Source organism: Macaca nemestrina, chromosome 18 (genome assembly GCF_043159975.1).
Source record: "Macaca nemestrina isolate mMacNem1 chromosome 18, mMacNem.hap1, whole genome shotgun sequence".
Lineage (NCBI taxonomy): Eukaryota > Metazoa > Chordata > Mammalia > Primates > Cercopithecidae > Macaca > Macaca nemestrina.
Window position 1 is genome coordinate 22,472,517 of NC_092142.1, and position 26,296 is coordinate 22,498,812.

The 26,296-nt window shown below is 46.9% G+C and overlaps 1 protein-coding gene across 5 annotated transcripts in view; it reads right to left on the reverse strand.

Moving 5' to 3' along the window:
* Positions 1–24,898, reverse strand: part of LOC105485024 (endoplasmic reticulum to nucleus signaling 2) — a 38,068-nt gene extending 13,170 nt beyond the window's left edge. Inside the window, exons 1-9 of one of the 5 annotated variants that reach the window (XM_071084243.1) lie at positions 24,741–24,898; positions 10,991–11,143; positions 8,455–8,560; positions 8,058–8,091; positions 7,719–7,791; positions 4,547–4,619; positions 4,293–4,400; positions 3,873–3,974; positions 2,463–2,727 (exon numbers count right to left, since the gene is read on the reverse strand). In XM_071084243.1, coding sequence (XP_070940344.1) covers positions 2,463–2,727; positions 3,873–3,974; positions 4,293–4,400; positions 4,547–4,619; positions 7,719–7,791; positions 8,058–8,091; positions 8,455–8,560; positions 10,991–11,017 — 788 coding nt within the window. In that variant the 5' untranslated portion in view covers positions 11,018–11,143; positions 24,741–24,898. Of the gene's footprint in view, positions 1–2,462; positions 2,744–3,872; positions 3,975–4,292; positions 4,405–4,546; positions 4,620–7,718; positions 7,792–8,057; positions 8,092–8,454; positions 8,561–10,651; positions 10,793–10,990; positions 11,144–24,245; positions 24,334–24,740 lie in introns of those variants that run through there. The other 4 variants (XM_071084244.1, XM_011747182.3, XM_011747183.2 and 1 more) reach the window with 4 other exon arrangements.
* Positions 24,899–26,296: the final 1,398 nt, after the last annotated feature.

Here is a 26,296-nt window from a genome sequence, read left to right on the forward strand (position 1 = left end):
GGCGTGATCTCAGCTCACTGCAAGCTCCATCTCCCAGGTTCACACCATTCTTCTGCCTCAGCTTCCTGAGTAGCTGGAACTATAGGTACCCACCACCACGCCTGGCTAATTTTTTGTATTTTTTAGTAGAGATGGGGTTTCACCGTGTTAGCCGGGATGGTCTGATCTCCTGACCTCGTAATCCGCCTGCCTTGGTCTCCCAAAGTGCTGGGATTACAGGCGTGAGCCACCATGCCCGGCTGAGCTCAATTTTCTAAATATAAACTCATTACATCATTCTTTACTTCTTTCTCCTTCTTCTCCCCCACCTCCTCTAGTGTTCCCTGCCTCTGAAAATGACAGCACCCACGTGCTTCTAGAAACCTGAGCATGATCTTTGACTCCTTGCAACTCCCTAATCACCAAATTTTCACTGGTTCTTCCTTCTAATATATCTCACACTCCACTTATTTTCCTCTCTAGAGTTTCTGCTCTAGCATAATGTATCTTCATTTCTTTCCTGAACAAATCAATATTGCATGAATGGTCCATTTCTTTCCATATACCACTCTAAGATATTCTTTCTCAAATGAAAATATGATCAAATCACTTCCTTCCTTAAAACTCTCCAGTGACTTTTTAACTTTAGGAGAAAATGTCCAAGCCCTTTAAATGATCCTACAAGATCTCTTTTTTTTTTTTTTTTTTTTTTGAGACGGAGTCTCACTCTGTCGCCGGGCTGGAGTACAGTGGCCGGATCTCAGCTCACTGCAAGCTCCGCCTCCCGGGTTTACGTCATTCTCCTGCCTCAGCCTCCCGAGTAGCTGGGACTACAGGCGCCCGCCACCTCGCCCGGCTAGTTTTTTTTTTTGTATTTTTTTAGTAGAGATGGGGTTTCACTGTGTTAGCCAGGATGGTCTTGATCTCCTGGCCTCGTGATCCGCCCGTCTCGGCCTCCCAAAGTGCTGGGATTACAGGCTTGAGCCACCGTGCCCGGCCCAAGATCTCTTCTTAGCTTATAATCTCAGACCCTACTTCTTTCTCAGGTCTGTATTTCAGTCTTATTTAATTTTTTCCTGTTCCCCGAGTTCTATGCTCTCTCATCTCTCTCATTTCCTATTCATTTTTTAGGTTTCAATTTAGATGTTCCTTCCTCCAGGAAGCTTTCCATGACTGCCTCTTGTCCCCAGTCTTGATGTGGGTACTCTTCCTATACATTCCCATGGCATCTTATACTACTCTTATCTCATCCTTTATCATATCAGGTTGCAATAGTCCCTTTACATATCTGTCTCTCCCATTAGACTCGGGTTCCTGTAGGCAGGAACAATGACTGGGTTATTTGCTATTATACTCCCAGACTCTAGTGAGACTGGCACACAGTAAGTGCTCAATTAATATTTGCAGAATGAATTGAAATGAATGGATGATCCCTGATTTTTCCAAGCTGTCTACTGGTTTCTCAAGATGGGGACACTAAGGTGTTAGATGCAATAAGGTTATTTAAAGTATTTATTTATTTATTATTATTATTTTTTTGAGACGGAGTCTCGCTCTGTGGCCCAGGCTGGAGTACAGTGGCCGGATCTCAGCTCACTGCAAGCTCCGCCTCCTGGGTTCATGCCATTCTCCTGCCTCAGCCTCCGGAGTAGCTGGGACTACAGGCGCCCGCCACCTTGCCCGGCTAGTGTTTTGTATTTTTTAGTAGAGACGGGGTTTCACCATGTTAGCCAGGATGGTCTCGATCTCCTGACCTCAAGATCCACCCGTTTCGGCCTCCCAAAGTGCTGGGATTACAGGCTTGAGCCACCGCGCCCGGCCCCTATTTAAAGTATTTAACAATCGATAAGGCACAGCACCTATCAACCAGAACAGGTTAAGACCTGGAGTCCCCCTCTGATATGGTTTGGCTGTGTCCCCACCAAAATCTCATCTTGAATTTCCATGTGTTGTGGGAGGGACCCGGTGGGAGGTAATTAAATCATGAGGGCTTTCCCATGCTGTTCTTGTATAGTGAATACGTCTCACAAGATCTGATGGTTTTATAAGGGAGAGTTTCCCTGCATATGCTCCTCTCTTTGCCTGCCACCATCCACGTAAGATGTGACTTGCTGCTCCTTGCTTTCTGCCATGGTTGTGAGGCTTCTCCAGTCACATGGAACTGTAAGTCCAATTAAGCCTCTTTATTTTGTAAATTGCCCAGTCTTGGGTATGTCTTTATCAGCAGCATGAAACAGACTAGTACACCCTCCTAGGCCAGATCTTACCCTATGAGGTGCTGAACGGTGGGGGCTACCCAGGGGGTCCTGGGGTCGCTTGGAGGGCAGCACAGGACACCAGTTGGGTAAGTAACCAATTTGAAATGTTTTGACCCCTGGTTCAGCTGTACTGGTGTGTCACAGTTGAACATCTCGCCTGGCCATCAGACCCAGCCTGCAACCCCCAGACGGCTCCCTCCCTAGGCCCCAGGCATGAACACCTACAGCAGCTGGGTATCCAAGGCAGAGAAGAGGGTGGCTGTGTCCTGGGGGCCTGAGGCAGGCAGTCGGATGTGGCCCCAGCGGAGGGCGAGGAAATGCAGAGTGTCTCGAGCCAGGGTGAGATGCGGCAGCTGGCGCAGGCCGTCCTGGTGCCAGGTGTAGACGCCCATCACAGGCACGCCCAGGTCTTGTGTCCACAGCACTGCCCCACTTTCTGGGTCCACAGTGAGCAGCAGGCCCATCCCACAGGACGCCAGGTGGCTCATGTCTGCCGAGAAAGGTGGCTGGGGAGATGTGATTGGAAGCTCTCCTAAGAGGGTCCAAGGGTGCCCTCTGGGTGAGGGGGTCACTCTGGTGTGTGGAGATCACATGGAGGGTTATCAGGACATGAGAAGGTTTGTTGGAGTTTATGGGGTCACTTTGAAAATGAGACAAACAGTCAGGGTCATTCAAAGGTGACTCAGATGTGTGGGAGTCAGTTTGAGTCACTTAGGATGGTGGGGTATTGCCCATGGTCAACAGATGGTCACCTAGGATGGATCAATCAGGGTGGCCTGGAGGCATGTGTATCACTTGGGAGTCACTTAGAGTGTGAGAGGGGTCAGCTGGGGTGCGTAGGTGACCTCACCTCTGCTGAGGTGACCAGGGTCAGGTCTCATGCAGAATGATGGAATCAGGGCTTGGGGGGGCCTTAGGGGCACCTGTAAGGTCACTCAGGCAGTTGGGTATCAGTCATAATATCAAGAGGGTGGGCCAGGTGTGGTGGCCTATGCTTGTAATCCCAGTACCCAGGAGTTTGAGATCAGCCTGGGCAACATAGCAAGACCCCATCTCTACAAAAAAGATGAGCCAGGCTTGGTGGTGCACACCTGCAGTCCCAGCTATTCAGGAGGCTGAGGATAGAGGATCACTTGAGCCCAGGAGTTGGAGGCTGTGGTAAGCTATGATCACACTACTGCACTCCAGCCTGGGTGACGACAGAGTGAGACCCCATCTCACAAAAAATGGTGGGGAGTGGTCAGGGTCACCTAGGGAGTCAGTATATGCAAGAGGCTACTTAGGGTCAGCTTTCAGGGGTTATATATAGGGGTCAGTTAGGACACCCAGAGATTGCTCAGGGGCTGTTTGGAGTCACTCTGCATGTGGGAAGTCATCCAGGGTTACCTGATTGGGGCCACTTGGAGTATAGAAGAGTTAGGAAGTTGAGGGACTGGCCAGGGTTCAGGAGGGTTGGTCTGGGTGTTGAGGGAGTCACTTGGGGTCAGCCATCAGGGGTGTGCCATTTAGTATATGGGGTCCCTGGGGAGGTCAAGTGGGTCAAAATGTGGCTGGGAATTGGTCGTGGATGCTGTTCAGGGTTCCCTGGGCTGGGGACCTTGCTCCAAGATGGGACCAGAGAAAGATGGAACTTACATTTCCCGGGTGAGCCATCCATGGGGGGCGCTGAGTAGCGGCGGTAGGTGGTGTTCCAGCGCAGGGCTGGGGCTCTTGGGTCATGCATGGTGACCGTATACTCTGGGGATCCCAGAAACAAGATTACCAGGAACGTCCATGTGATGCTCCCTCCAACCCCAGGGGCCATTTATCTTGTAGGAGTGGGGGTTTCCTGAGCACACAGCCTAGAGACCTGGAAGCCTGTGAACATCACAGTGGCAGAGACTGGAGCTGTCTTGTTTACAGCTCTATCCCTGGCTCCTAGTTCAGTGCTCTGTAGAATGTTTGTTGATGACTAACAGACTATCCTGAATTCAACTTGGTTAGCCACAGCCAGATCTCAGCAGAGCAAAAGGGGAGGCTGCCCAGAGCTTGAGGAATAGCTGGGGCCTGACTCACGTGTTCGGCCGATGTAGAGGCGGGGGGTGGAGGAACCCGCTGTGGTCAGTGTCATCTGGGTCTCCCCTGACTCAGGGTCCACCACAAACCAGGCATCCTGCTTCCGGCCTGTAGAGGTGGAAAGTGTGTTAGCTCTCAAGCTGGCATGGGAAGAGGTGTGGTCCCGCCACTCCTGTGCCTAATGAGCCCGTCATGACTTAGATCCCTGCCTCTGTTGGCTGAACCTGGACCCCACAGGCTGGAGAGATGCTCACCTGTGTAGAAGACCCCATCAGAGCTGCGGCAGGGAGAGGCATGAACCAGCTCAGGGATGGTGAATGGCAGTTTCTAGGAGGGAAAATTTCCAGGAAGGAGTCAGAGCAGAAACACACAATGTTCACTGTGCAGGTGAGCCCATTTCCATAGCAACCGATTAGCAGGTATTACTATCATTTCCACTTTTTAGGTAAGGAACCTGGGGTTTAGAGAGGTCATGTAACTTGGCTAATGTCACACAGCTACTAAATGACAGAGCCTGGGCTTGAACCCAGGCAGTCAGGCTCCAGAGCCAGCACACTGAATCATTGTGCTACACAGCCTCTTGAGGAAATGCAGAAATTCTCATACCCAGTGTCAAGGTACCACGTGAACCACTTGCTCCTGGCCTGACCTGACCTCCTCCTCAAAAACTTGCACTGGGGCGGGCATGGTGGCTCATGCTTGTACTCCCAGCACATTGGGAGGCTGAGGCAGGAGGGTTGCTTGAGACCAGGAATTCAAGACCAGAGGGCAACACGGTGAGACCTCGTCTCTACAGAAAAAAAAAAAAAATAAAAAATAAAAAAAATTTGCTGAGCATGGTGACTTGTGCCTGTAATCCCAGCTATTTGTGCGGCTGAGGTGGGAGGATTGCTTAAGCCCAGGAGTTCAAGGCTGCAGTGAGCTATGATTGTGCCACTGCACTCCAGCCTAGGAGATAGGGTGAGACTCTGTCTCTAAACAAAATAAAATGAAACAAACAAACACACAAAAAAACCTCACACACATCTAGTGGGGAGTTTAATTACAAAAAAACCAAAACAACTGACACGGATACTTCAAAACTGTCAACAGCCATGACAGACTCAGAGAAGTGAAGGAGTTGTTCTAGAATAAAGGAGACCATGGCCTGATGCTGGCTAGGAGTGAAGCTCCATCCTTCACCCTTCTCTACTCTGCTTTCTCCCCAAAGCTGGACTTGTCTGGGTTATGTCTATGGGCACCATGTGCTCTGGCTTCCTGCTGGGTTTGGATAATAGGGACAGGGTGAGATCAGAGTATGCCCTGGTGTCCTTGCCACAGAGTCCTCATGGGCTGGCTGTGTCCTTCCACTGAAGCCCTGAGGTCCCATCGGGTGGTGCTCTTGGGACAGCTCTCTCCAGCTCCAGGCTGTGGTAGCTGCTCCCTCCCCAGCCTCCAGAATTAGGGCTGATAATGTCACCCCACTGTCACAAACCGAAGGATACTGCGTGATATGCTTTGGATTTGCGTCCCCACAAAAATTGTTGAATTGCAATCCCTCCAATGTTAGAGGTGGGGCCTGGTGGGAGGTGATTGGATCATGGGGACAGATTTCTTAATTTGGTGCTGTTCTTTTTTTTTTTTTTTTTGGAGACAGGGTATCACTCTGTCATCCAGGCTGGAGTGCAGTGGTGTGATCTTGGCTCACTGCAACCTCTGCCTCCCGGGTTCAAGCGATTCTTCTGCCTCAGCCTCCCAAGCAGTTGGGAATGCAGGCATGTGCCACCACACCTGGCTAATTTTTGTATTTTTTGGTAGAGACAGGGTTTCACCATGTTGGCCAGGCTGGTTTCAAACTCCTAGCCTCAGGTGATCTCCCTACCTTGGCCTCCCAAAGTGCTGGGATTACAGGCTTAAGCCACTGTGCCCAGCCGGTGCTGTTCTTGTAATAGAGTTCTCACCAGATCTGGTTGTTTAAAAGTGGGTGGCACCTCCTCCCTTTCTCTCTCTTGCTCCTGCTCTGGGCATGTAAGATGTGCCTGCTTCCCCTTCTTGCCTTCTGCCATGATTGTAAATTTCCTGAGGTCTCTCCAGAAGCAGCTACTACACTTCCTGTACAGCCTGTAGAACCACGAGTCAATGAAACCTCCTTTCTTATAAATTACCCAGTCTCAGGTAATTTTTTTTTAGTATAGCAATGAAAGAATGAACTAATATACTGCACTATCCCTTGTGTTTCCTATACTCTGCTCACACGTTTAACAAAATGTCCTCAAACTATTCTATTTGAATATGCCATGTGTTTGCAGCTGAGACCTTGCCTGATTCACACACTAAAATTTCTTATCACTTCACCTTCCTAAATCATATACTTAAGACTTTTCTGGCAGGTTTCCCCTGACATGGTTAGAATTCTGACAAAGAACTGGGTGTGGTGGTGTGCACCTGTAGTCCCAGCTACTCAGGATACTGAGGTGCAAGGATCACTTGAGGCCAGGAGTTCGAGGCTGCAGTGAGCCTTGTGATCATACCACTGCACTCCACCCTGAACACATAATGAGACCCTGTCTTTAAAAAATGTGTTTAAATTAAAATAAAAGGAATTCTGACAAAGCACATTCCACCCCATTCAGAGCCCTGATGTGGAAGATTGCAAAAAATGGCCACAGATTGCTTTTCATCTTGTATTCATGTCTGTGTCTGTGTCCCTTCACAAGGTGAGTTTTCAGTTCCTTCCATAAAGAGATGGGGTCTGTTTTTTCACCACTGGATTCTCAGTTTGGCTATGTGACCTGCTTTGGCTGATGAGCCATTAGTAAATGTGACACAAACAGAAGCTTGAAAAATGCTTATGTATTGCTGCTTTAGGGTCCCTTGTTGATACCATGTCAACAAGCCTAGGCTTGCCTGCTAGGGATAAGAGACACATGGCCCAGCCACCCCTGCCAAAAGCCAACCAACTACCAACCAACTTTCAGAAACAGAGCCATCCAGCTGACTAGCAGCTGACCACACATGCATGAACAAGTTCAGTCAAGACCAGCAGAAGAACCACTGTGCTGAGCCCAGTCTAAATTGTCATCTCACCAAATTCTGAGTTGAATAAATTTAAGTGATGTTTGAGTTTTAAGCTCTTGAGTTTTGGGTTGGTTTTTATTTAGCAAAAGCTAACTGGTATATACATTTCTCCTTAAAGTCCTCAGAGTCCTGGAGAAGCCCCTGGGATACCCCCAGCTTGACAGTCAGATTGCCCTGCAGACACAGCCAGACCTCCCCTTACCACCCTTTCAATGGGTCCCTCAGACAGCCTTCTCACAATGTGCTGAGTCCTGACTTACATCCTCTGCAGGACAGGAAATACTGACCATACTGCCTCTCCACCTCTCAGTGCTCCACCTGACGAAAGCCCTGGCCCTCACCCATTCCCAAACACCATGGGATACAAACCATTAATCCCTGTTGTTTTTGGGTCCCCAAGATGTACAGGCTGCCATCAGCTGGGTCAGAGAGAAAGGCCATTCTGTGGAGCAGAGAGGAACAAGGAAACCAGTGGGTGCTTGCCCCCCAGTTTCATGAAGGCCCCAAATTCCCTCCAACTTCCCTGCTACTAGGAGCTGTTCTTATAGGAAACACCTTGGTGCTCCAAGACCCTCCCCTATATCACATCCAGAGCCAATTCTCTTCCCTTACTTCTAACACATCCCCATCCCACACACAAACTCTCTACAACTATGAGTCCCCCATCTCCCAGATGCCTCCTCCTTAAAAGGCCCCAAGTTCACTTACTCTGTGACGTACATTGGTCCTTGGATGACGGGATCTGCAGGGACAGGGACACAGAGCATAAGCAGCTCCCTCCAGACTCCACTGAAAATCACAGCTCGTATTCACTGAGCTATAGCATGACTGTAATGTCAAGCACTTGGCATGAATGTAATGCCATCTTTCCAAAAACTCTGTCAGATAGGGTCATATCCTTTGCCCCACTTTACAGATGAGGATGTTGAGGACCAGAGAGGTAAAGTGAGTTTCTCAAGGCCACACAGCTGGTAAGCAGTGAAGCTGCCTGTAGATACCAGCTTATTGGATTCTAGAGCCCATGTTCTTATTCTCTATGCCACAGTGACTCCCCCTTCACCAATCTATGTGTTCAAGGAGGGAGGAGGGACCGTCTCTTGCTCACCATCCCTCAGAGTCCACTTCAGGTCCCCTGTCTGTTTGCTCAGTGCATGAAGACTTCCATCCAAGGTGGACACCAGCAGGAGGCTCTCTGGCCTGAGAGTGTGAACCTGCGAGGGGGTAGAGACAAAGTCAGCTCTCTGAGGGGTCTGGGACCACCCTTTGCTCCTGTCCTAAGCAGGGCTGGCTATGACTCCCCCTTCCCCTAGATGGGGACAGAGCAGGGGAGGAGTGATTGGGGAACATGCTGGTGTCACCCATCATCTCTTTGATCCTAGAGAGGGGTTATAGTGGGAGCTAGAGAGGGGTTATAGTGGGAGCTAGGGGGTTCTGAGGGAAGGTTTTGGCTCCCAGTGTATCTAAATTCCCAATTCCTTACCCCCTCCCTCAATTCATTCTGGTTTTCCAAAGAAGACTAAAGGCCTTTACAAAATGACTTCATTGTTTTGTTTTCTTTTGTTATTGTGCTTGTTGTTTTAATTTAAGATAGGGTCTTGCTCTATTGTCCAGGCTGGAATGAAGTGGCACAGTCATAGTTCACTGTAGCCTCAAACCCCTGGGCTCAGCTGATCCTCACACCTCAGCCTCCCAAGTAGTTGGGACTACAGGTGTGTGTCATCACACCTGGCTAATTTTTGTATTTTTTGTAGAGATGGGGGTCTTGCTATGTTGTCTAGGCTGGTCTGGAACTCCTGGCCTCAAGTGATCCTCCTGCCTCAGCCTCCCAAGATGTTGGGATTACAAGCATGAGCCACTGCACCCATTCTAAGATGGGTATTATTCATTTTCCCATTCTACAGGGGAGGGAGACTGAGGCTTAGAAAAGTTAGGTCATTGGTTAGGTCATTGGCATAAAGCCACAGAGATAATAAGTGGCAAAACTAAGGACTTGAGTTGCCATCCCTCTGATTCCTGTGCCTGGCCTCTTTTTCCTCTGCCACAATGTCTGCCTCTTTTGGGATGGCCCTTTCTGCCTCCCCAAACCAGCCCAGTTGGTTTTGGTGCCAGGCTCCAGTGGGTCCCCTGACCCAAGGCTGGAGGGTGCCCGTGGGAGGGGGGCTGGAGCCACCCGTACTTACATCTGGTGCTCCTGGGCTCACTCACCTGCTCCAGCCCCTCCTTGAACAAACAGGGTGAGGCTGAGCTCCCAGCAGGAGGCCTAACATCCGGGTGGCCCAGCCACACCCCTACAAAGGCCACATCCTGCTTTGGGACCCTCGGGTTTGGGACTGAGCCACTGGTGTTGAGTGGAGGGTCAAGAAATTATCTGCTAGCCCCTCTTTCTTTCTGGGCTTCAATTTTGTCATCTGCAGCACATGGCAGGAGGGAGAACAATCTGGAGAAGAGGCTGCAGATTGGTTGCCCACAAATGAATTTTGTTTGACCATCTAGTGCTTAAAAATTTGTTTTCAATTAGCTGCCAATTTTTTAAAAAATTGGGTGATTTCTACAAAAAAAACAAGATTTCAAATTTTTCTCATTTCTAATTTTTGTGAGACACCTGATCTGGCCACACTGGGCTTGCTTCTTAGCTGGCAACCATGAGATGGACCCATGAAGTGGAAGCGGGGAATGAGAGGTGCCTAACTCTACCTGATCGCTTTTGCCCCATAGGGGCTCCAGGCGGGACACCTGGATTCTTCGGCCAAGCGACTTTCGCCTCCTGGCTGCATTTCTTTAAGACTCTCCTACTCCTGGCACCGTGGGAGCAGATACTCACACTCCCAACTCATTTATCCCAGGTTTATTATCATGAACCTGGGGTGCAGCCATGGGTAGGAGGACCCCATTGTAAAGCCTCTGAAATTGCAAAACTGGGAGTGCAGGCGCATTTCTCAGCAGAGGGCCCTGAAGTCAATCATGTTTTCAAAGGAAGCCAGGATCCCCAGAAGTTTTAAGAGGCCTGGTTTTCGTGCCCGGGTGCCCCCTCCCCGAGACTACACCGCTCCATGCAGAAGAGGCGGGGTGCTCGGCCTGCTCTTGCCTTTCCACGCTGGCAGATCTCCCCAGCTAGGTATTTGTTGGGGGCAACTGGCGGCTCCCCAAACCAAGGAGGCTTTTACTCGGTCGGGGCCCGAGTTGGGACCACCCAGGCGTGAGGCGCCCCCGTGGCCACGCCGCGCCCTCGCCCTGAGCGCGACCCCGCCCCCTGCGCCCCGCGACCCGACTTTGGGGACTTGGCATTGGTCCCTGGCTCTCACCTGTGAACTCAGCGTCCCGAGCAGCAGCGCCGCGAACTGGAGCTGGAGCCCCAGCCGGGGCCACGGCCTCGATACCCTGGCCGCGCTCGCCATAGCGCCTGGGCAGCCGCACGGCTGGCCAGGTCCCTCGGTGCCTCCCAGGGAGCGCTCGGTCCCCTCCCGACCCGGAGGAGACTCCGCCCCTGGCTGGGCCTGCAACCCCAGCCCGGAGTCCTCGTGGGTCTCCGCCCTTCTCCTCACACTCCCAGCCGCATCCTCGCGTCCCAGGCACCCCACCAAACACGGTGGGGAGCTTTACCGGGAGAGGGATTTTACTGAGCCCACCTGTGGAGAACTTACCACGTGCCGAGGACCGTGCTGGTTCATCACCAGCTCCTGGAATCCTCACTGCACCGCAGATACAACCGGAGGCTCAGAGCCACAGTCCCAATACAGATACGCCTGATCTCAAAGCCTGCGCTCTTCATCACTGCACCAGCGGATCCCGCTGGGCTATCAGGAAACAGAGATTAACTGGTGAATTCAGTCATTCGTTCAATAAATATTTATTATGGGTCAAGTAAGTGGCTCACCTCTGTAATCCCAGCACTTTGGGGGGCCTAGGAGGGAGGGTCACTTGAGGCCAGGAGTTTGAGACCAGCAACATAGTGAGACCCCATCTCTACAAAAACAATTGGCCAGGTGTGGTGATGTCCACCTGTAGTTCCAGCTACTCCGGAGGCTGAGGTGGGAGGATCGCTTAAGCCAGGAAGGCAAGGCTGCAGTGAGCTATAACTGTGCCATTGCACTCCAGCCTGGGGGACGGAGAGACCCAGTCTCCAAAAATAAAATAAATAAATATGTATGTATGTATGTATGTACGTACGTATGTATTTTTTGAGACAGAGTTTCGATCTTGTCACCCAGGCTGGAGTGCAATGGCACGATCTCGGCTCACTGCAACCTCTGCCTCCTGGGTCCTAGCAATTCTCCTCCCGAGTAGCTGGGATTAAAAATGCAGGCCACCATGCCCGGCTAATTTTTGTATTTTTAGTAGAGATGGGGTTTTACCACTTTTGGCCAGGCTGGTCTTGAACTCCTGACCTCAACTGATCCGCTCACCTTGGCCTCCCAAAGCGCTGGGATTACAGGTGTAAGCCACTGTGCCCAGCCAATAAATATGTATTTATTATAAGCTATGACATGACTGCCTGGTGAACAAGAGTGATGAGGCCCCTGTCTTCGTGGAGCTTAGAGATGCCTATGCCTTAGATGTAAGACAACGTGGCACGGAAGGGCACCTTCTAATGGCTGTGTTCCCAGTAGACATTTCCAATTTTGTTCAGAGAGGGCCTGCCGGGGTCCTTGAAGGTAAGGTCCACCCTGTTTGCAAGTTTCGACTCATTCATGTCTCCTTCATCCTCACGTTAAAAAAAAAAAAAAAAAAAATCCCTGCTGATTTGAGGGTCATGCAGCCCAGCTCTGCCACCTTCTCCCCCTCCTCTTTGTCATCCTTGGCCCTCCTGATCATCCCCACAGTTACTGAAAACTTGGTAGCTTGGCCCCTAGCCTTCATCTCCACCCCAAATCCTGTCACTCTCCTTGGTGTCTTCAATGTCCAAGGTACAGCCTAGCCAGCACTGCAGCCTCCCAGTGGCTGTACCTTTTTGGAGACCTTATCTCTCACGCCACAGTTGCACGTTATGTCCTGGGCCCTTGTCACACTCAGAACCACTTAGTTCCAACGTCCCTTTCTCTGATTGCAGCCTCCTCTCCATGCAACAGTTTCACCGTTTCATTCTCCTTATCCTTGTGCCCTGACCTACATGGTAAGTTCATCCCTCAGTCTCTTTCCCACTCTGTCAGCCCCTTCTTTGTCCTTATCCAGCTTGGACCTCCTAGCTGACCATCTGAAGGAACTACACCACTGTTTTAGGCTGGGTTTCCTATGAACAGGTTGGGATTTTTATGAAAGTTATTTCACACTAAGCCATGCCAGGTTCAGGAGTTTAAGACCTGCCTGGGCAACATAGCAAGACCTCAGTCTCTACAAAAAATAAGAAATAAGCCAGGCACGCTGGTGTGCACTCGTAGCCCCAGCTACTTGGGAGGCTGAGGTAGGAGGATCCCTTGAGCCCAAGAGTTCCAGGCTGCAGGTGGCACCACTGCTCTCCAGCCTGGGCAACAGAGTGAGACCCTGTCTCTAAAAAACAAAACAGGCTGGGCGTGGTGGCTCATACCTGTAATCTCAGCACTTTGGGAGGTCGAGGTGGGAGGATCACCTGAGGTCAGGAGTTTGAGACCAGCCTGGCCAACATGGTGAAACCCTGTCTCTACTAAAAATACCAAAATTAGCCAGGCATGATGGTGCATGCCTATAATTCCAGCTACTTGGGAGACTGAGGCAGGAGAATTTCTTGAACCCAGGAGGTGGAGGTTTCAGTGAGCCACAATCGCGCCATTGCACTCCAGCCTGGGCAACAGAGTGAGACTTTGTCTCAAAATAAATAATTAAATAAAAAACAAAACAAAACAAAAACAAAGAAATATGTACATCACGACGTCTTTGGTTTACTTGGTTGCTCTTTCATGCTTAGCTGTTCTAATATCCCTAAATTGGCCCAGTAGTCCTAACTTTATAAAAAAAAGTGATTGCTTGCCACTGTAGAACCTAACCCAAGCTACTGAGTGTGTGAACGAACCCTCCTTTCTGCTCTATATTTTGTACACTCTGCATTATTTTGAAATGTACATTGTGTTTACTATGCTTGGATTCAGGCATTTCTCATGCAAAAAATTTGACTTGCATAAAATACAAACTGCAAATGAACTGGAATAAATGTGTGTGTGTGTGTGTGTGTGTGTGTGTGTGTTTATGTGATGATAAAAGTAATATACATTCTAGAAACTTTGTAAAATTCAGAAAAATTTAAATAACAAAATATTTGGACAGGTGTGGTGGCTCACACCTGTAGTCCCGGCTACTCAGGAGGCTTAGGTGGGAGGATCACTTGAGCCCAGAAGCTGGAGGCTGCAGTTAGCTGTGACTGCACCACTGCACTCCAGCATGGGCTAAAGAGCAAGACATTATCTCAAAAATATTAATAATAATCAGCCGGATGCAGTGGCTCATCCGGTAATCCCAGCACTTTAGGAGGCTGAGGTGGGCAAATCACTTGAGGTCAGGAGTTTGAGACCAGCCTGGCCAACATGGTGAAACCCTGTCTCCACTAAAAATACAAAAATTAGCCAGGCGTGGTGGCACATGCCTGTAATCCCAGCTACTCGGGAGGCTGAGGCAGGAGAATTTCTTGAACCCTGGAGGCAGAGGTTGCAGTGAGCCGAGATTGCGCCATTGCACTCCAGCCTGGGCAACAGAGCAACACTCCATTAAAAAAAAAAAAAAATTAATAATAATAAATACAAATGTTTTAAAAAGTTCATTCACGGGTCCACCATTTGAAAACAGCACCCCTTTAACATTCTGTCATACTTCCGCCAATGGTTTCTTCTCCCTATGCCTATATGTATGATGGGATCCTATGTTGACATACTTACATGTTTTTTCCACTCCAGAGTTTCATTTACCCGGACAGTCCTTCTTCCATTCAAGCAAGTCAGCCCTAAATTTTGTTACCTCAGCAAATGGATGAGAAGCAGAAAGATAAATGAAAATTCTAGCTTTTGAGTTTTCAGAAAACTCAGGTTAGGAGCCTAGATTTGAGACAATAACCAGCCTGGCCAACATGGTGAAATCTCGTCTCTACTAAAAATACAAAAATTAGCCGGGTGTGGTAGTGCGTGCCTATAATCCCAGCTACTTGGGAGGCTGAGGCAGGAGAATCACTTGAACTCTGGAGGCGGAGGTTGCAGTGAGCTGCACTCCAGCCTGGGCGACAGAGTGAGACTCTGTCTCAAAAAAAAAAAAAAAAAAAAAAAAAAATTTCAGACACTAAATGAGGCTGGAAAAGATTTTCCAGACTTGGAGAGGAAGGAGAATAGGAAGGAACAGAGAGAAGCTGCTCCAGGTCCCCGAGGAAGGGAGACCCAGGCCTGCAGTCCCTCATCCAAGGATGGGACCCCATGTAGGTTTGTGGGGTCCAAGAGCAGAGGGGCTCTGCATTTTGCTTCCTGGGGAGAGCCTGGGAAAGCAGAAAGACTCCAGAAGAGAAGCTGCATTCTGTGTTGGGGCAGAGGGGCCCATTAGAGGGGTCCCCACTGTCCACTGTGGCATGGAGGTGGGTGGGTGGATGTTTACCACGTGCCTCAGTGCCTGAGAGTGGCTTGGAGGAGGGAGCGAGCGAGAGATGATTGGTAGAGATAAAGAGAAAACACGCATGCTCACATAGAGATGGAGAACATATGTGTTGAAATTAGAAAGAGAGAGAGAGAACATGTGTGCTCAGAATAGAGATGGAGATAGAGACAGAGAACACGCATGCTGAAAATAGACACACACACAGAGAACACGTGTGCCCAAAAATACATATGTAGAGAGAGATGGAAAGAACATGTGCGCCCAAAATAGAGATAAAGAGAGATAGGGGCTGGGCAGGGTGGCTCATGCTTATAAACCCAGCACTTTGGGAGGCTGAGGCAGGTGGATCACTTGAGGTCAGGAGTTCCAGACCAGCCTGGCCAACGTGGTGAAACCCCACCTCTACTAAAAATACAAAAAAAATTAGCCAGGTGTGGTGGCGGGTGCCTGTAATCCCTGTAGTCCCAGTTACTTGGGAGGCTGAGGCAGGAGAATCGCTTGAACCTGGGAGGTGAAGGTTGCAGTAAGATGATATCGAGCCACTGCACTCCAGCCTGGGTGACAGAGTGACACTCCATCTCAAAAAAAAAGAAAAAAAGAAAAAAAAGAAAAAAAAGTAGAATATGCACACTCAAAATAGAGACAGAGAAAGAGAACACGTGTGCTCAAAAAATATATGTGTATAGAGAGAGAGAGAGGTAAAGATAAAGAACATGTGTGCTCGAAATAGAGATAGAGACAGAGAGCATGCATGTTCAAAAGAAAGAGATAGAGAAAGAGAGAGAGAGGGAACAAAGAGTGAGACAGAGGTAAAGAGAGAGAATATGCGTGCTCAGAAAAGAGGAGAGAGAACATGCGTGCTCAAAACAGAAAGGCAGAGAGAGGCCGCGTGAGGTGGCTCACGCCTGTAATCCCAGCACTTTGGGAGGCCGAGGAGGGTGGATCACCTGAGGTCAGGAGTTTGAGACCAGCCTGGCCAATATGGTGAAACCCCATTTCTACAAAAATACAAAAATTAGCCAGCATGATGGCGGGTGCCTGTAATCCCAGCTACTCGGGAGGCTGAGGCGGGAGAATCGATTGAACCTGGGAGGCGGAGGTTGCAGTGAGCCAAGATTGCGCCACTGCACTCCAACCTGGGTGACAGAGTGAGAGTCCCTCTGTCCATCTCAAAAAAAAAGGCAGAGAGAGAACACATGTGCTCAAATATACATGTGTGTGTATATATATACACACACACATACATGTACACAATACATATATGCATGTATGTGTGTGTGTGTGTGTATATATATATGGAGAGAGAGGTAGAGCATGCAGGAGAGAGGGGGAGAGAGAGAGGGAGGGAAAGAGGGAGGAGGGAGACTTCAGAGGGGAAGGACAGGCGATGCAGCAGAGGCCACTGGCATCTCAGGGGCTGCCCGCTGGTACAGATGGTGACCAGACCCCCGTGCCCTCTTGCCTGCTGGTGCTGTGTAGGCTCCACGGAACTTAAACCTACCCTGAAAAAGGCTAGGAGGAGCCAGATGGGATTGAATTTCTTCCACCTTGCACAAATGGAGCTTAAAATAAAAGTTACATTTTATAAAGTCTATGAAGTTCTATAAGATTTTACAAAGTTGATAAATTTTATAAAGTTAAAAAGAAAAAAGTTCTATTTCTTCCCTGCACCTCAATGTGTGCTCAAGGGCTCTGAAATCTCTAGATCTATACACACATCAATAGCTTTTCTCCTATTTTAGCAACAGAGCAGAGAAAACAGAAATAGAAAACAAAAAATACTCCAATCATAATAGCACTGAAAGGAAAATGCTTAGGAATAAATTTAAGTAGAAAGGCACAAGACCTACAGAAAGAAAACCTTAAAATCTTATGAAAGACATAAAACAAAATGTGAACAAATATAAAGGGATGTTCCTGCATGGGAAGATTTTATATAATTAATACGTTAATTCTCCCTGAATTAAGTTGGGCGTGGTGGCTCACATCTGTAATCTCAACATTTTGGGGGGCCAAGGCAGGAGGATTGCTTGAGGCCAGGAGTTTGAGACCAGCCTGGGCAACATAGCGAGACTCTGTTTCTACAAAAAAATTTGAAAAATTGCTGGGTGTGGTGGCAGTGGGAGGATCACTTGAGCCCAGGAGTTTGAGGCTGCAGTGAGCAATAATTGCATCACTGCCCTCCAACGTGGGTAACAGAGTGAGACCCTGTCTCTAAAAACAAAAACAAAGCACAACAAAACAAAATAAAACAAAAAAACCCAAAAAACAAACAAAAAATTCTCCCCAACAAAACAAACAAAAAACCCTCCAAAAAACAAACAAAAAAATTCTCCCCAAATTAAAATATAAGTATCATGTAATTTTTTTGATCCAAGGTTTTAAAAATTGGCTAAAATAAAGATTATATGCAAGAACGAATGCTTGATGTGCTTATTTCGCATTGCATGCCTGTATCCAAACATCTCATGTACCCTATCATAAATATGTACACCTACCATGTACCCACAAAAATTAAAGATGCAAAATTTGAAATAAAATAAATGCTTGAGAATAGTCAAGAAAAGTGTGAGAATAAAGAAAAATGGGAAAGGGGCTTTTTTTTTTTGAGGGGGAATCTCACTCAGTCGCCCAGGCTGGAGTGTAGTGGCGCAATCTCGGCTCACTGCAAGCTCCGCCTCCCCGGTTCACGCCATTCTCCTACCTCAGCCTCCCGAGTAGCTGGGACTACAGGCTCCCGCCACCATGCCCGGTTAATTTTTTTTATTTTTAGTAAAGACGTGGTTTCACCGTGTTAGCCAGGATGGTCTCGATCTCCTGACCTCCTGATACGCCCGCCTCAGCCTCCAAAGTACTGGGATTACAGGTGTGAGCCACCACGTCTGGCTGGAAAGGGGCTTATTTTTTACTAGATATCAGAACATACTGCAAAACCACAGCATCAATATAATTTTAGCACAGGAGTTGACAAATAAATAAATATATGAGTTGGATTGAACAAAGAATCCAGAAATAAATATCAGTATGTGATAATTGAATAAATGTCAAAGATGATATTTTTATTATTTATTTATTTATTTATTTATTTATTTAGAGATAGGGTCTTGTTCTGTCACCCAGGCTGGAGTGCAGTGGCATGATCATAGCTCGCTGCAGCCTGAAATTTGGGCTCACTCGATCCTCCCACATCAGCTTCTCAAGTAGCTGGGACTGCTGGTGCTCACCACCACACTTAGCTAAAGACGACAGTTTAATTCATTGGACTATTTGATGAATGCCTTGGCAGAACTGTCTATCTATCAGGAAGAAATAAAATTTCTTTCTTATATCACATGTGCATTAGTTTTCTATGGCTGCAGAGCAAAGTACCCCCAAAATTGCTGGCTGAAAACAACAGCAGTTCTTCTTCCACAGGTTCTGTGGGCCAGGAATGTGGGCATGGCTTAGCAGGGCCCAGTGCTGCAAGACCAGCAAGGCTGCCCTCGGGGTGTCTGCCTGGGCTATGCTCATCTTAAAGATCGACTGGGGGAGGATTCACTTCCAGGCTCACTCCATGATTGACAGCAGGATTCATTTCTTTGTGGGCTGTTGGACTAAGGGCCTCAGTTCCTTAAGAGGTATTGGTCCACCCTTGTTTGGTTCCTTGTCATATGGGCCTGTCCAAAGGGCAGTGTATAACATAGCAAGTTAATTCATCAGAGAGAGAGAGAGAGAGAGAGATGATAGAGAAAGCAGAGATGCTGGCAAGGTGGAAGTCACAGTCTTTTGTAACCTAATCTCAGAAATGATACCCTATTAACATATTCTAAGCCCCCGTCTTTTTTTTTTTTTTTTTTTGAAACAGAGTCTGGCTCTGTTGCCCAGGCTGGAGTGCAGTGGTGTGATCTCAGCTCACTGCCACTCCTGCCTCTCGGGTTCAAGTGATTCTCATGCCTCAGCCTCCCAAGTAGCTGGGTTTACAGGTGCGCACCACCACACCTGGCTAACTTTTGTATTTTTTTTTAGTAGACATGTGGTTTCACCCTTTTGGTCAGGCTGGTCTCAAACCCATCTCAAGTGATCCTCCTGCCTTGGCCTCCCAAAGTGCTGGGATTACAGGCATGAGCTACTGCACCTGGTCTAACTTTGATATATTTTATTTGTCAGAAGACAGTTCCAGCCTCCACTCACAGAGAGAAGATGACACAAGGTCATGAATACCAGCAAGTGACAATCATTGGGGCCATCTTAGAAGCCTGCCTACCACAATATACAAAATACATTCTCATGGATTAAAAGTAAATGTGAAAAGTAAGACAATAAAAATCTTTGAGGATGGTTTACAATACTATGTGAATGATCTAGGAGCTAGGAGATGGGGAAATTTATTTTGTATTTTATAGTAAACTTTTTATTGAAGTGCAGCATACCTACAGAAGGTACACAAATCACAGGTCCTACAGTGAACACATCTGTTTGACTGTGATTGTTTGTGTTCTGTTTTTTGTGCAAAGATCAACAAACAGAACTTGACCAACTCCCCCAGAAAGTTCCTTGTGCCCCATTTCAAGAGTAACCTCTACCCGGACTTCTCACACCATAGATTATTTTTGTCTGGTTTTGATCTTTATATAAATAGAATCATACAGCATGTGCTCTTCAATGTCTGGCTTCCTTTTTAGTATTATTTTTTGTAAGATGTGTAGCTGTAGTTCATTCTCATTGCCATATAGCATCACATTGTGTGACTATGCCACAATTTATTTATCCATTCTAATTTTTTAAAACTTTTATCCTAAGTTCAGGGGTACGAGTGCAGGTTTGTTACATAAGTAAATTTATGTCATGGGGATTTGCTGTACAGATTATTTCATCACCTAGGTATTGAGCCTAGTACCCATTAGTTATTTTTTCCTAATCATTTCCCTCCTCCCAACCTCCATCCTCCAAAAGGCCCCAGTGTGTGTTGTTCCCCTCTATCTGTTCTCACTTATAAGTGAGAACATGCGGTATTTGGTTTTCTGTTGCTGTGTTAGTTTGTTAAGTATAATGGCCTCCAGCTCCATCCATGTCCCTGCAAAGGACATGATCTTGTTCTTTATTATGGCTGCACCATTGTAGTGTTGATGGGCATTAGTTTTCTTCCCCACTAGTTTTTGGCTTTTATGAATAGTTCTATGAGTATTCTTGTACTATTTTATTTTATATTTTATTTTTAGAGATAAAGTCTCATTCTCTTGCCCAGGCTGAAGTGCAGTATGTTGATCATAGCTCACTGCAGCCTCCAACTCCTCGGCTCAAGTGATCCTCCTGCCTCGGCCTCCTAAGAAGTTGGGATTACAGGTGTGTGCCACCACCATGCCTGGCTAATTATTTTATTGTTTTGTAGAGACAGAGGTCTCACTATGTTGTCCATGCTGGTCTCAAACTCCTGGCCTCAAGTGATCTTTCTGCTTCAGCCTCCTAAAGTGCTGGGATTACAGGCAGGAGCCACGGTGCCCGGCTGTACATGTCTGTACATGAATGTATCTATGCATTTCTGTTGGGTATATACTTAGCAGCAAAATTTCTGGGTCATGGGAAATGTGTATGTTCTGCTTCAGTACATTTTGCCAAACAATTTTCTAAACTACCAGATTGCACTTGGTGGTGGTGGTGGTGAATTTCTTATGCAATACAGAAAATATAGAAGCTTTAAGAAAAAACAGATACACATGAAATATATAAAAATTTAAAACTTTAGAATAGACACCATAGACAAACATCGGATTAGAAAAAATATTGGCAACATGGAAGATAAGTAAAGGATTAACATCTATTAAATACAAACTGTTCCTATAAATCGACAAGAAAAAGACAACCAACCAAAAAATATGCAAAGTCTATGAATAGGCTCTTACATAATATCAGCTCCACACATGTGAAAATGTGCTCAAAATCACTAGCAGTCAGAGAAATGTAAAAACAAGATTAAAAAAGTAACAGCAAGTATATCACTTTATGCCCATAAATTTGCAAAAATTAAAAAGAAGGCTGCGGGAATAAAAGAATATTGAAAATTGCTGAAGCTAAGCCATGCGTTTTTGGAGGTTCATCATACTGTTCTGTTTGCATTCAAAATGTTTGAAAATGTCCATAAGATAAAGAAAAGAAGAAAAAAATTAGCCGAGCATGGTGGCATGTGCCTGTAGTCCCAGCTACTCGGGAGGCTGAAGCAGGAGGATCACTTGAACCCAGGAGTTTAAGGTTGCAGTGAGCTATGATTGCGTCACTGCACTCTAGCCTGGATGACAGAGTGAGATGTTGTCTCAAAAAAAAAAAAAAAAAAAAAAGTAACAAGAACAAGGAAAGGAAACCCAAACAAAAAGAAGGCTAAACCTATTGCAGTCAGGGATATGGGGAAGAGCACAGTCTCACATAGTACTGGTGGAAATGTAAATTGTTACAGACTTATTTGGTTATTTTGTTTTTGTTTTTAAAAAAATGTTTTGTAGAGATGGGGATCTTGCTATATTGTCCAGGCAAGAAACTCGAACTCCTGGCCTCAAGTGATCCTCCTGCCTCGGCCTCCCAAAGTACTGGGATTACAGGTCTGAGCCACCATGCCTGGCCTGTTACATATTTGAAGGCATCTGTTAACAACTGGTAAAAATAAAAAATGCCTAACTCCTTTGACCTGGAAACCCCACTCTAAGGGATCTTTTCCACAAAAATAAAAGCACCAGGTTTATAATGGTAGAAATATCAATGTGCTTACTGTAGCGTTGTTCTTAATGACAAACAAGTGGAAAAAATGAAAGTATCCTTCAATTGAGAAATAGCTGACTGAAGGCTGTTGTGGATGGATCACTTGAGACCAGGAGTTCGAGACCAGCCTGGCCAACATGCCAAAACACTGTCACTACTAAAACAAAAACAAAAACAAAAATTAGCTGGGTGTGGTAGTGCACACCTGTAGCCCCAGCTATTTGGGAGGCTGAGGCATGAGAATCACTTGAACCCGGAAGGCAGAGGTTGCAGTGAGCCGAGATTACACCACTGCACTCCAGCCTAGGCAACAGAGTGAGACTCTGTCTCAAAAATAAATAAATAAATAAATAAATAAATAAGAGATATAGTTGCCTGAACTGTATAACATCTGCAATTTGAAGTATTATGCAGCCATTAAAAATAACATATTGGAGGCCAGGCACAGTGGCTCATGCCTGTAATCCCAGCACTTTGGGAGGCCAAGGTGGGCGGATCACCTGAGGTCAGGAGTTTGAGACCAGCCTTGCCAATATGGTGAAACCCTGGCTCTACTAAAAATACAAAACTAGCCAGATGTGGTGGCCAGTGCCTGTAATCCTAGCTACTTGGGAGACTGAGGCGGGAGAATTGCTTGAACCCAGGAGGCAGAGGTTGCAGTGAGCTGCTGAGATCGCGCCACTGCAGTCCAGCCTGGGCGACAGAGTGAGATTCTGTCTCCAAAAGAAACATATATATATGAGGCTGGGTGTGGTGGCTCATGCCTATAATCCCAGCACTTTGGGAGGCCGAGGAGGGAGGATTACTTGTGCCCAGGAGTTTGAGACCAGCCTGGGCAACAAAGTGATAACCTGTCTCTACAAAAAATTTAAAAAATTAGCCAGGTGTAGTGGCATGCACCTGTGGTCCCAGTTACGTGGGAGGCTGAGGCAGGAGGATGGCTTGAGCCCAGGAGGTCAAAGCTGCAGTGAGCTGCCTTTGTGTTACTGCACTCCAGCCTGAGTGACAGAGTGAGTCCCTGTCTAAAAAAAAAAAAAAAAAAAAAAAAAAAAAAGTAGAGTACAGTCATTGACTCAGAAGAATTACTTTTTTTTTTTTTTTTTTTTTTGAGACGGAGTCTCACGCTGTTGCCCAGGCTGGAGTGCAGTGGCGCGATCTCGGCTCACTGCAAGCTCCGCCTCCCGGGTTCCCGCCATTCTCCTGCCTCAGCCTCCTCAGTAGCTGGGACTACAGGTGCCCGCCACCGCGCCCGGCTAATTTTTTGTATTTTTAGTAGAGACGGGGTTTCACTGTGGTCTCGATCTCCTGACCTTGTGATCCGCCCGCCTCGGCCTCCCAAAGTGCTGGGATTACAGGCTTGAGCCACCGCGCCCGGCCGACTCAGAAGAATTTCTTTGAGTCACATTGAGAATTGCAAGATGAGAAAACAGCCTTATAGGAACTTCTTTTTGTAAACATATTGTAAAACTTTGCAATATGTTTGTAAGTTATTTTATATGAGCATGGAGAAAAATACAGAATGTAATATACTGGTTTGTTAACAAGGGTTTTGTGGTAGGCTGGAGGGAGTATTATACTAGTGAAGGAGTAAAACCAGCAAAAATAAAGAAAAAAGCTACTAAAAATAGAAAATACTCTAATTATGTATCCCATTTATATAAAATTAGATGTAGCTATGTGATATGCATGTATGCACTAATATGCAAATATGTCCTTGACCAAATGAAAGAGCTGTTTATACTATTATGCATAAATGTTTTTTAAAAAATAATTTTGGGGACAGTGTCTTTCCCTGTTGCCCAGACTGGAGTGTGCCCAGGCTGGTCTAGAGCTCCCGGTCTCAAGCAATCAGCAATTCTCCTGCCTCAGCCTCCCAAAGTGCTGGGATTACAGGCGTGAGCCACTGCCCCTGGCCTGGAGCAGTTTTAATTCCCTTGTTCGCATACCCTGCCAGTTCTGCACATCATAAATTCAGTGTATTGGAATGTCTTTGGAAACCAAATGACAGTCTTCCTTTCATCCTCCTCAAAATAGTCACTGTTGCTGCACATATGTGATTTACTTAATCGCTAATTTGCAAGGAAGGTTTTCTTGCCTCCATTTCACAGATGAGCAAACTAAGTTTCATAGAAGTTAAGTAATTTGTCCAAATTTACAAAGCTAGTAAGTGATGCGGCTGTGATTCAAACATAGGTCCGTTGGAGTCTGCGAGCTTAATCTCTATGTTCTATTTCCTTACCTCTATTTTCCCCTTGATACGTTTTTCCACGGGTTTGCTTCTTCTAGATCAGGGTGGTGTGAACTAATAATGAGCTGATTAAGGTTTAGGCTTCAAATAAAGGAGCTGGTCCTGTTGCCTGGGCAGAAGCAGTCCTTGGTGCTCATTTGGGCTATGCTAATTCGCTGGCACAACACACTGGTTTTGTTTGTTTGTTTGTTTTTTTGAGACGGGGTTTCCCTGTTTTTGCCCAGACTGGAGTGGTGCAATGGCGCGATCTCGGCTCACTGCAACCTCCGCCTCCCGGGTTCAAGCGATTCTCCTGCCTCAGCCTCCCAAGTAGCTGGGATTACAAGAGCCCGCCACCACGCCCGGCTAATTTTTTGTATTTTTAGTAGAGACGGGGGTCTCACCATATTGGCCAGGATGGGCTGGATCTCTTGACCTCGTGATCTGTCCGCCTCGGCCTCCCGAAGTGCTGGGATTGCAGGCATGAGCCACCGCGCCCGGCCTGTTGTTGTTTTTTTGAGACGGAGTTTCACTCTTGTTGCCCAGGCTGGAGTGCAATGGCGCAGTCTCGGCTCACTGCAACCTCCGCCTCCCAAGTTCAAGCAATTCTCCTGCCTCAGCCTCCCGAGTAGCTGGGATTACAGGTGGCCGCCACCACGCCTAATTTTTTTTTTTTTTTTTTTTTTTTTGGTATTTTTAGTAGAGACGGGGTTTCACTATGTTGGCCAGGCTGGTCTTGAATTCCTGACCTCAGGTGATCGCCCGCCTCGGCCTCCCAAAGTGCTGGGATTACAGGTTTGAGCCACCAGTCCCGGTCAACACTGGGGTTTAAGGCCAAAGTTGGTCCCTTTATCTCCCCCAGGGAACACTGTGGCCTCATATCTCCTCCAAGGACTCACCCACGCACAGTCAGAGCTCGGTCATTTCACTCTCCTCCCCGCCCCGGGCGTGAGTAACCATCTCCTCACGTCTGAGGAAGGCCGGAAGTCCTGCGGGACTGGGTTTTTCAGAGGCGGAGTCCTGTAGATTTCTGTTTTGCCTCACGAGAGGCCTCTACTGGTGACATTTCAAACTGCAGGCTCATGATTCCATTGGAATGACAAAAGCAAGTCAAGGGTTCCAAGCTGTTAGAAGTATTGGTTACCCACGGAGAAGCGAGAGAGGGGGAAAGAAACGGGGTAGCTACTCTGCGGAGGCTGGAGGGAGGCTCCTGGGGGATCTAACTGCATTGTATTTCTTGATACAGATGGAGGGGGCATGAACACTTTATTTATTTATTTATTTATTTATTTATTTATTTATTTAAAGACAGTTGCATTCTGCTGTCCAGGCTGGAGAGTGCAGTGGTGCGATCTTGTCTTACTGCAACCGCCACCTCCCCGGCTCAAACGATCCTCCCACCTCAGCTTCCCAAGTCCAGTAGCTGGGACTACAGGCAGGCGCCATCACGTCCAGACATCGTTAACAATTAACGTATACACACTTACAATTTAATACATTAAAGACGAAAGTAATAAATACTCAAAATTTATTTTCTAATTCTTTTACTGTTGCTTCTGAGCACACTTGGGACTCTTTCTATCTATGGTATCTGTATGGTGGAAATACTATTAATATGGAATGGTGGGTTACATAGAATTATAACCCAACTCCATGCCAGTGACATCACATTACCATCTTGGAATCAGTTATGGTGCAAGTGTTTTTACCATGGAAGTCAGCAGATGCTACAAGTTGGGTCTTGATTTATATTTTGTTGACCCCCTAAACTTTTTTTTTTTTTTTTTTTGAGACAGGGTCTCACTCTCTTTCCCAGGCTGGAGTGCAGTGGTGTGATCTTGGCTCACTGCAATCTCTGCCTTCCAGGTTCAAGCGATTCTCCTGCCTCAGCTTCCTGAGTAGCTGGGACTACAGACATGCACCAGTACGCCTGGCTAATTTTTGTATTTTCAGTAGAGACGGGGGTTTCAGCATGTTGGCCAGGCTGGTCTTGAACTCTTGACCTCAGATGATCCGCCCGTCTCGGCCTCCCAAAGTGCTGGAATTACAGGCGTGAGCCACCGCGCCCGGCAGAAAATATTTTTTAGAAGTGTTGTGTCTGTTAATGACATAAAAAATCAAGGAAATATTCTCCTTGTGTTTGAAATCTATTATCTGACTCAACAAAGACGTTCCTTTCATCATTGAAAAATGAGTAAAGTTCCAAAAAAACTTCATTTCACTTTTCTCTTCCTAGTTGTTTATGTAAACAAAAATATCAACAAACATGCGTGTCGGAGCTACACTTGGAGAGGCAGTTGTTAAAAGTGTATTAGTACATCATACGTGATACTCAAATAAAAGGTTAAAAACCAGTGAAGAAGCAGACACATAGATTTATGCCCTTATGGTAAAAATATGATGGATTTCATAAACAATGGTTTTGTTTAATTTTCTTAATAAAATATACAAACAT